Source organism: Cucurbita pepo, chromosome 4, assembly GCF_057944985.1.
Source record: "Cucurbita pepo subsp. pepo isolate OVF chromosome 4, ASM5794498v1, whole genome shotgun sequence".
NCBI lineage: Eukaryota > Viridiplantae > Streptophyta > Magnoliopsida > Cucurbitales > Cucurbitaceae > Cucurbita > Cucurbita pepo.
The window spans coordinates 6790622-6802023 of record NC_141801.1 but is presented as its reverse complement, the minus strand read 5'-3'; the positions used below and the strand labels follow the sequence as shown (position 1 = coordinate 6802023).

General features: G+C 36.6%; 1 protein-coding gene across 1 annotated transcript; it reads left to right on the top strand.

Annotated features, from left to right (window-relative positions):
* The first annotated feature begins 345 nt into the window (after window positions 1-345).
* On the top strand, window positions 346-4545 carry LOC111793775 (pectin acetylesterase 10). The gene is made up of 12 exons (XM_023675810.2): window positions 346-870; window positions 1157-1239; window positions 1422-1551; window positions 1645-1718; window positions 1908-1994; window positions 2066-2190; window positions 2293-2353; window positions 3400-3453; window positions 3563-3640; window positions 3733-3838; window positions 3923-4068; window positions 4153-4545. Exons 1-12 carry the CDS (start codon window positions 684-686, stop codon window positions 4264-4266), a joined length of 1245 nt encoding a protein of 414 aa, XP_023531578.2. The 5' UTR covers window positions 346-683; the 3' UTR covers window positions 4267-4545.
* Window positions 4546-11402: the final 6857 nt, after the last annotated feature.

Sequence of the window (11402 nt, the reverse complement as noted above, 5' to 3'; positions counted from 1 at the left end):
TATGATTTGTTATAATTTTGTTAAGATTGAATTGAAATAATATAAATTTAAGGTGTTTAGTTTTAATTCTTTTTAACGTACAAATTTTTTAGTTTCATGAAAGTAATTAAATACAGCAAAATTTAAGATTTTTTTTAAAAAAAAAACAGTACTTGAATTAATTAATTTATTATTTGTGTGTAAATATTGTTGGTAAATAGTATTCCACCGACGTCACCGATGACGGAATGAGTGTGTGTGTCGTTGTGTGGTGGCGTATGGTATTGGCTCTTCCGATCCCACGGTCAGGAATTGTTTGTGACATCCGGTGCTTTACCCGCTGGTGCTTTTAGCTTTACCCTCCGCCAAAGCTAAAAATCCTTTGGAATGCATGAGATTCCAGGCGTGCCGGTCGTCATAAAACCCCGGCAAACCTTCTTCCTCCGCTAATCTCTCGTCTTCTCCCCTTCCCTTCCTTCTCCGCTTCTCCGCTTCTCCACCTGCATTTTCCTCTGTTTTCCTCTGTTTTCTAAACCCTAAACCTTTTCATCTCAATCATTTCCCAGCTTCACGCGGCTTGCTTTCAAACCCCCTTTTCCCGCTCTTCTTCTACTCACCCTTTGCTCTTTTCCGCTTTTTTGCTTTCCCCATTTCTTCCTCTTTTTGCTCTCTTCTTACCAGGGAAGGAACAGAGCAGCAGAGCCATGGCTAAGCTTTTGCTTCTTGGGTTTCTCTTATCAATGGCTTTTACCAAATGGGTTCATGCCTTTTACCCATTTAATCTCTCTGATTCATCGCTCTTTGATTCTTATGAAGCTTCCTTTGCTGTCACCGCTACTCCTCTCATGGTGCCTCTCACTCTCATTTATGGAGCTGATGCAAAACGAGCAGGTCCCCTTCTTATTCCACCCTTTTTTGCCTTGCCTATTTTAGATTTGTTGATGGGGTTTTGATTTGCCGGTTCTTGTTCTTGTCTTGCTGGAGTGATATTTGAGGACATCTTTGTCAGATTTATTCTATATCCTTTGCTTGCATTCTACTTTACCCTCTTCCTATTCTTTATCAGCTACCTTTTTTTATTCCTTTTGTAGTGATGATTTCAAAATATTCATTAACTTCTCTTTATTGTGTGTGTGTGTGTGTGTGTGTGTATGTGTTTGTTCTTTGCCCTGTGCAGTCTGTTTGGATGGCACATTGCCTGGATATCACTTGCACCGTGGATATGGGTCGGGAGCTAATAGCTGGCTTGTGCAATTGGAGGTAATATGCTTAGGATTCTTGATTTTGAAACTTTTGAACCTCTCTGGACTCTGAATATTGAACAAGAACTATTAGTATCTTAAAATCTTCAATTTCCAAGATGGGACATTATACCAATATGCTCAGGATCAGGATCTTAATGTTGGCTGTGATGTTGAAACTTGGTATCTCAATTTTGGCAGGGGGGTGGATGGTGTAATAATAGAAGGAATTGTGTCTACCGGAAGAATACGAGGCGTGGATCGTCGAGATTTATGGAGAAGCAAATACCATTTACAGGAATTCTGAGCAACAAAGCTGAAGAAAATCCTGGTTTCTTTCTTTCTCTTGATTTTTTTTGTATAATCTTTATTTTTCGTCATGTTTGATACAGGAACAATTACAATGTTCTTCTTTGGATTCTAGATTTTTTTAACTGGAACAGAGTAAAGGTTCGTTACTGTGATGGCGCCTCGTTCACTGGGGATTCTGAGAACAAGGTTTGTGAAATATTTATTTACATATCTATCTCTCTAGATGGTCTAGACATAGATCAGGGACTGCCGTGCTATCGTTGCCCACTGCGGTTCGAAAGCTGCTTTAGTGTTTTTCTGCTTACCCTTGTAACAATAACAAGATATTAAGGCTTAAAAATGACATAAATCCTTTCCCCACTTGAACTTTTATAGGCTGAACAGTTGCAATTTAGAGGACAGCGGATTTGGTTGGCTGCAATGGAAGAATTGAGGGCCAAGGGAATGCGATTTGCGAAACAGGTCTAGTTTACTAGCCACATTATCGATGCTTGCTTATTCATTGATTCTGATTCATCACGTTCATGTTTCAGGCCTTGCTTTCTGGCTGCTCAGCGGGAGGTTTGGCATCAATTCTACACTGTGATGAGTTTCGAGGCTTGTTTCCTAGTAATACTAAAGTGAAGTGTCTGAGTGATGCTGGACTATTCCTTGACGTGTAAATGCTCTTGAACGTTACCGATAGCTGTTTTAAAAGATCAATAGCCATGGCTTAATATTAGATGCTTCTAGTATTCATTGGTTGTTCATGGAACTGCAGGGCTGATATATCTGGTGGGCATTCTATTAGGAACTTATTTGGTGGTGTGGTGAGCTATCAGGTACAAAATTATTCAATTTAGCGGTTCATATTTTCTTGTTCTATCAATCAGTTTAGTAATATTAAAAAGTAACCCTCAATAACTCCCCTTGAGGAGTAGTACACTTGAAGTTAAGTGTGAGATCCCACATTGGTTGGAGAGAAGAATGAAGTATCCTTTATAAGGGTGTTGAAACTTCACCCTAGTAGACACGTTTTAAAAACCTTGAGGGGGTTCCCCAAAAGGGAAAGCCCAAAGAGTACAATATCTGCTAGCATTAGGCTTGGGCTGTTACAAATGGTATTAGAGCTAGACACTGGGTGATGTGCTAGCGAAGAGTCCCGGGGGTGGACACGAGGCAGTGTGCTAGTAAGGACGTTAGGCCCCAAAGGGGGGTGGATTGGGCGGTCCCACATCGATTGGAGAATGGAACGAGTGCCAGCGAAGACGCTAGGCCTTGGAGGGGGTGAATTGTGAGATCTCACATCGATTGGGGAGGAGAACAAAACATTCTTTATAAGGGTGTGAAAACCTCTCCCTAGTAGACGCGTTTTAAAACTTTGCGGGAAAGTCGGAAAAGGATAATATCTGCTAGCGATGAGCTTGGGCCCTTACATTAGGAGTCATACATTCTTTATATCTCTTTGAGCTCTTCCTCTTGTAGACCATTTAAGCTATCCTATTTGAGTTAGATTTTGGAAACACAGAGGAGGATAATTCAATATTGAAATCAGGACGTTTTGTGAAGTTGGAAGTAGTAATTGTCGTCATCAACCATCCCGGGAAGCGGGATAGTGAAGGAACACGAGGGATTGAGTTCAAACTTATGGTTGCCACAACGGGTGTTATAATTTTACGAGTTTGTTTGATCACCAAATGTTCAAGCACACTATTGTCGTATGAGATAAGTTGAAATGTGCCTAACCTAGCATCGGGTTAAAAACGGATCTAGCACGTATTCTTCCATCCGTTAGGATAATGAGGATAATGAGTATTAGCTTATAGAAACACTGTCTTCCTTCACTATGAAATGGTTATGCTTTTTTATTTGAGCTTAATTGTTGCAGGGAGCTAAAAGGAATCTGCCATCCTTTTGTACAAACCATCTCGATCCAACTTCGGTAAGTCTTTCGATATCTAATTTACCAGTCCCAATATATTTAGAACTTCATGTTCTAAGCTGCCATCGATACGTTGATGAATCGTGCTAAACCTTCGATAATTATTCAGTGTTTCTTCCCACAAAACATAATCGCTGGAATCAAAACGCCACTGTTTCTTGTCAACGCAGCATACGATTCCTGGCAGGTAGGTATATTTTCCTGTGGTGAGAATGTTTATTTTAAACCCGGGTCGATCGAGTTCCGATGGTACGATCTGTTTCTCTTGCTGCTAAACAGATACAATCTAGTCTTGCCCCACCTTCCCTCGACCCGGCCGGGTATTGGCATGATTGTAGGCTGAATCATGCAAAATGTAACCAACCTCAGATTCAATTTCTTCAAGGTAAGTTTCTCTGAATAGATTTGATGAAGCTATCGATTGTTCTGGGTTTGAAACAAGCATTTGTGGCTACGTTTCTGTCAACAGGATTCAGGAACCAAATGTTGAATGCTGTAAGGGATTTCTCAAAATCTTACAAAAATGGATTGTTTATTAATTCATGTTTTGCTCACTGCCAAACCGAGCGACAGGATACGTGGTTCAGCGACAATTCCCCCGTCATCGGAAACAAGGTGAGATAATATGGCATGAATGATTCGAAAAGGAGGTGAGTTTGAGTATCTATCTCTAACATGTTGATGAATGTGATTGTGCAGCCAATTGCTCTGGCTGTAGGAGACTGGTACTTCGACCGAGCAACTGTGAAAGCGGTCGATTGCGCGTATCCTTGTGACAGGAGTTGCCACCATCTGGTTTTTAGAAGCGGGTAGCCCCAAGGGTTGGCTTCTTCACATCTGCATATCATATTTTTTTTCCCTCTCGACATCGTCGTCGAAGGAAAAGTCGTATTGCGATTTGATTAAGAAGTGAATAAAGAAGAGAAAGGAGATGAAGATAGATTTGCAGTCCTCCTGCAAGCTTTGTTTGTTTGTTTGTTTGAAGATAGAAGAAAGGTTGGGTTTGTTCCTTTAGTAATTTAAATGTAGTTGGAATCAATATATGTATGCTCAATTACTTTCTAGTTAATGTATTTTAAATCTTTTTACTTATTGTTTGTTTATGAATTAATTATCTACTTGATTTTTTTTTTTAATGAATTAAATTACTTTGAACATAATTAAAAGAAAAGAACGGTAAACCCATCGCGTGAAATCTAACATATGGACCATTGTAAATTAGATAAATAATTTTGGAGAAGTTTGAATTTGAAAATGATATCATGGGCTCATATAGGTTTACTTGGATTTCAAAGAAAAGAATCGGACTTAAACTAATCAGTTAATTGACCTTACTGTTAGAGTTAACAAATTGATTGATGTATGATGGTGCATGTCCTTTGACCTTACTGTTAGAGTTAACAAATTGATTGATGTATGATGGTGCATGTCCTGTGACTCCTACGTGTACCATATTAATTATGTGATGCTTATATGCTCTTTGTATTGTCATCATATGATATCCATTACATTATGTTATGAATGAAATGAAATGTTATGTCTTACGATGTAAAGTTATGGGATAGATTACCGGATGTTTGCTATGTATATATGATGCATATATGAAATATGTTGTAGGGGAAATGAGAAAGGAAATGAAATATATGTTATGTTATGAATGAAAATTATCATGTGCATCGGGATACTTCTCCGTTATATTATGTTAGTACATACGCATACCTTCGATATTCATGTTTATCATGATATTATGTGGGTCTTTTCTTTTATATGGCATCTGGCGATGTATAACACGTTAAGCCCAACCATGTCTGGCCCAGGGGATATGTGTACGAGCCCGCCTGGTTGGTCCATGTGTGGAGAAGTACCACATATTCAACCCTACCCGGAACTTGAAAGAGTCTAAAACCATGTGACGGTTTTAAAATAGGTCTCAATCATGTTATGTGTATGATTGCATGGCTAACCCAACAGTATGGTGACTTATGGAATATTTCTTAAAATACTTAACTCATGTGTTACTCTTACATTTTTCAAGTAAAGGTAAAGCTCTCATGCACGATAACGGTGAACACTGTAAAGGCCATGAAAGTCAAAATAAATCATGATAGGGCAGTAGGTTCAAAAAAACTATATTATTTATATATATTTTTTTATGTTGAATTAAACCTGGAAATCCATGACTTTATTTTAAGAGTATTTATTATAAATTTACACACATGTGAATAAAAGCATGTACATGGTGACATCACTGATTATAGTAAGAAAATTAGGAGCGTTACAACTACAAATGGTATCTCGTACTCTTGATATTCATATCTATACATTTCGAAACTTAATTTAGTACTAAATCTAAGTTGGTGTCAAGACAAGCTAGTGTAATATTACGTATTTTTTTGAAGGAATGGTCATTGCCTTTTATAAAAGAGTAGCGTTTAGACTCTTGAACCCAAGTTTACCGTTAATAAATATTGTTCACGCTCTAGAAATTTGTACCTAGCGGGCAATAGATTAGGCATCCTGTAACAACCCAAGCTCACTACTAGTAGATATTGTCCGCTTTAGCCCGTTACATATCGCCGTTAGCCTCACAGTTTCAAAACGCGTCTACTAGGAAGAGGTTTCCACACCCTTATAAGGAATATTTTCGTTCGCCTCTCAAACTGATGTGGGATCTCACACATCGTTATTGTATAAGTGAGCTAGCTCCTAGTTGTCACATGCCTCGACCTAGCACAAGCCTTCCACCTCGACGTATTCAAGCAGAGCCTAGACACATTTGCTTGCTTCAATGATTTTTGTCACACAACAAGTCCCGATCATCTCAAAATATCTCATATCAAATAAATATGTAGTACACAAAATATCACGAAGAATGAAAAATGAATTTGCTCAATTAAACTTTTGATTAATCGAAGTCGATATTGAACCGACAATTGAAATGATTATCCGACCAAACTTGAATCAATTTTATGAATATATAATAATATTTGATTTAGAAGGGACATTTTTGTCAAAGCATAATGATAATTTGATGAGTTTCATGGAAAGAGGAAGATTCCAATAAATAATAATGATACCAAAGAAGAAGAAAGTAATAGGAAACGAGGGGGAAGTGGGTCCTACCTGCCCAATGATTGGGTGTGAAATGACATAAATGACCTTCATCACAAAAATAATAAAAATCATTATTAGACAACTCAATCATATTAAAATATAATGATACAATTAATATCTAACAACAAGACAAAGGTATGACAATACCATATGGCCTTTTAAATTCACTATATTATTTATATAAATCTCATTTTTTTATTATAAATAATTATAATTATTCAATAATACATTAAAGATTTTGATAGATTTTTGTAGTTGATTTATAAATTAATAATATTTTAAAGGATTTTTCGACAATTTTTATTTTCGGCCGACAAAATTAATTAAAATGTCAGTAATCATTCTCAATAATAAGAATAATTATTTAAAGACAATAGTTTCGTAGTTTGAAAAAAGAAAAGATGCCTTAAACACATAACGTGTAAAAATCAGTTTAAAACCAAACAAATAAAGCTTATTCGGGTTACCTTTGGAAGAAATTGAAACGATATATCGTAAAATAAAGCAAACTAGATTTTACTAAAATTTCAACATAAAGCATCGTCCCTTTATCCCTTCATCCACGTGCACAACCTCTTCTAGCGATATTCAAAATTTGGCACTACACGATGTCAACATTCTCATGATTTGAAATCGAATATTCTACGAGCGAAAATCAACATAGATTGATTCTTGAAGGAAGAAATTTCAGAAATTCATTGACGTTGAGGTGAAAAGGAATGACGGCTTGATGAAGACTTTAGGTTTTGGGGTACGTGCATTTATAAGGAGAGATAACCTCACTTGACTTTTATTGTCGAGTAGGTTGACTTTTTGGATGTTACAGTGTAGCCCTTTTAAAGAAATTTCGTCATTCAAAGTTCCACTTATCAACTCTGGATTCTTAGCTTCTTGACCATCATCTCATCCCTTAATAAGTACAATCTCCCAACTATTAATGTTTTCACCTCCCCTAGAAATAATTTGTACAAGTTTCTCGTCATAGCTTAAACGAATAGATCCACTATGTAACATTGCAACATCAATACACGAAACACATTTTGAATTGATACAAGTATTGGGCAATGCAAATGGTAAGCTACCAGTCCAACTCGCTCAAATATCTCAAATGAATCAGTGAATTGTGGAGTCAACTTCTTTTTGCGTCCAAACCTTGTAATGCCCCCATATGTGCCATTTTCAAGAACAATTTCGAACACCCCAGGTAGGCAGTGCTCAATTGATTTCAATCCTGTCTACTTAGCCACTCAAGCACATCAACATTTGTTGGGAGGTATTATTTTTAATTTCATAAATGATGTAATGGTCGATTTGACTTCGTATTTTGTGGAGATTAGAGGGGATCAAGATTAAATCCCAACCACAAACGTCTTTTGTCGGCTTTTGTGGAGATTATAGGGATCGGGATTAAATCTCGGCCACAAAGACGTTTTCCTTAGAAATCTAAGCATCATATTTAAGAATTGCTCCGAGCCATTCAATCAAGCCTTGATCGAGTTGATGAAGTGACCCAATTTAGAACAAGGTTTCCAAAATCAAGCCTTGATCAAGTTCGATTGTGGAGTGACTTATTTTAGAACAAGGTTTCCAAATCTTGCTTCTAGATCTTCGATCGTAATAGGTAATCTAATTATCTTCGATCGTAATAGGTAATCTAATTCTAACCTTATCTCTTTGTTAATCCGAATTTTGTATAAGGAGGTGTTAATTACTTTGATGGAGTAGGATTGCTTGGATCGTTGGGTTGAGTAGGATTGCTTTATCGGGTACTATTTCAATCATTGTTTGATAAGTATTGTTATAAGCGAACTCCATGAGATTAAAGTGCATGTCCGAGCTTGATATAAATCAAGAAATCTAAATTATGCAATTTAAACTTCAAGGAAGATGTGAAAAAATTGTTGTTCAAATTACTACACGATCAACTCAAATTATAATTCATGTCTTATTAGAGAAGAATCACGTTCCAGTTATTCTTGGATGACTACAAATTTTGGGTGTATGATAATCTAGAGTTATGGTGTTTCATTAATATATTTTAAGACTTTTTATTTAATTTAAAGTTGCATTTACACGGTGGCTAATTATGCTAATAAAGTATGAAAATTACATATAAATTCTTTTGAGTCTACGTACAGACATGTATGTTGTTTTTGTAAAGTAACTTTGAAAAATGCAGTAAAGAGAGCATTTGTGCTTTATTTTAGGTGAGAGTTAAGTTTGTTTACAATACCATATGGAAGTTGCATGCTTAGAATCATTTAAGTTTGACGTGATCAATTTTGCTTGTGATGTGATTTGAATCTCACAAACGGTGTCTTATTTTAAGATATTTGATCAATAAGGTAATCCATATCTTATTTTTTCTTGGGGTGATTCTTTGTCGATTCGAGGTTTTTAGATATTTAGATCTAAATGTTTTATCCTTCGATAAGATTGTTAGACCAAATTCTCGAGAGTTGCAATCATTTGGAATGCAATCAACTTGATTTGAGAGTTTTAACATTTGTGATCTAGGGATTTGCACATCCCGAGCATTTATAAGGCTTTTTCGATCAAATTGGCTAGGGTTACCATATCATAGTTACTTGCACAACGTTAGATTACTATATATGTATGTATATATATCGTAGGGGTGTTGATTGGGTTGGGTTCATGTTTTGGAACCCGATCCAGTTTGGGTTTAAAATTCAAATTATTGAGACAACCTGACCCAACCCGAAAACCTTAAAAAAAAAAAAAAAAAAAAAAAGCCCAAGTCCACCCAGCCTGCCCATGAGTCAGGTTGTCTACTCCGGCCACGTGGCACATATACACTCTTGTCTACTCCGACCACGTGGCACATATGCACTCTGCAGAGTGTAGACTTTCTTTCTCTGCTCTTCGATACATGAGATTGAATTAATAACTCTTTACGTCTCTTTCTCTCCTTCGATACACGAGACTAGATTAATAATTGTAATGATGAAGTACGTTTTTCCATCTTTCTCATTGTCTCTTTGCTCTTCGTCTTCATCGTTCTCATTTCACAACGTTCGTCTCTTTATTTCTCCATTGACGTCGTTCTCATCTCATAGCAAACGTCGACTTTTCTCGCCAGTCACCTCTTTATTTCTCCGTCAAACTCTCTTTTCAGTTCCTATTTCTTCGCTCGACCTCGTCTTTGTGTTTCTCGTCAAACGTTGTCGTCGACTGTCTCTCCGCTTGGCGTTCTATTCCACTTCCGTCGAACTTCTTTGCTATGTGTTTATCGTCAGACCTCTCTGCTCTGTGTTTCTCGTCAGACTTCTCCGCTTGGCACTACATTGTTTCTCTGCTCGACTTCTTGTCTCTTCTCAGTTTGGAACAACTCAAACCCAACCCGAAAATAGAAAGTTGGGTCTGATTGAGTTGTGTAAATTTTTGGGTTGGGTTTGGTTACCAATCCAACCAACCAGAATTTTTGTGTTGGTCCAAAAAAATTTTCTCAACCCAATCAGATCCATAGATAAATATTAAATGGATATTTAAAAAAAATAGCTGTTTATTTTAATTGAAATAGATATAGACAAAATTCTAAATATGAAACTGTCTCACATGCCTTCCCAAGAACATAGAACAAATAATTTTAACGATCATTTAATGAGTAATATCAAGAGTGTTACTAAGATAAAACACCAAACCTTATCCATATGCTATAAACTTTAACTTATTTTAATACATAATTTTTTATGCAAACCCCGTTTACAAGATTAATTACATTATCGTAAATAAAATAACTATTAATTAATAAACATCTATTTCGAATTTAGAGTTTGTGGGAGATTAGATAAAGAACGAGTCGGGGCGGACCTTGTCCTTTGGTTAGTAGAGTTCAAGACCGTCCAATGGCTTTAAGTAGACTAAGTGAATTTTGGCGTACACAAGCTACTTTTCTAGCACTACAAACATGATGAGCTTGACATACATTGCAAACCCATGTCATTTTTAGATCTTTTTCCTTCTCTAAACCCTAAACGCTAGCTCCTACCACTTTATAACTTAGATTATGTGAGTTTTTGTTGGAATGATCTTCAAGGTGAAACCCGATATTATTATTGTGTCTAGGAGGGATTCTCTGGGTTTGAATCAGTACAATAGATTGATTATCGAACTTTCATTCTTTCACATGTTTTGTGATGTAAACAAGTGCTTGAGATCTTCTAAACGACGTAAAAGAATGAACGTAAAAAGGGTGCATTCCTCTATTCATACAATTGAGAAGGCTAGAAATGAAGATCTTGTGAGCTAATAAACTTGACTTAGTAGAAATGATTCGGTTTATTTTAATCGTGGGTCATATGCAACATATTAAGAACTAAATATTTTGAGTAGTTCAGATAAAAATTCCTACTATTCAAAGAAGGGCAGTCGTGAGCAGAAGATATATGTTGTTTAAAAATAGAGAACGGTTGGTTTGTTTTAGTCATTTCTCTTTCCTATTGTGACAACTCTTGTTCCCCATCTTTTTAGCCTTCTCGAGCGCCTTAACCCGGGAACATACTTCCTCAGAATTCCCTCCCCTTATGATAGTGAAAATCGTGTCATCAGCATGCCGAACGTAGCCTATGCAATCTTCTAATTCATCGTAATAAAGAAAGGGAGAAGCAAAGAAGAAAGAGATGGAGAGGTGTGTGTGTGTGTGTGGGCTTGTAATATTGACAAAGGCAAAGGCAACGCCGACCTTGGCTTCCTACTACCAATAATGTAGTGCACATGCATCCCTCAATATAAAATTCACTTCCCCATAACATATATTCCAAAACCCTCTTCTTTTTTGTTCTTCCTCTATCCTTTTCTTCTTCTTTTTTTATGTC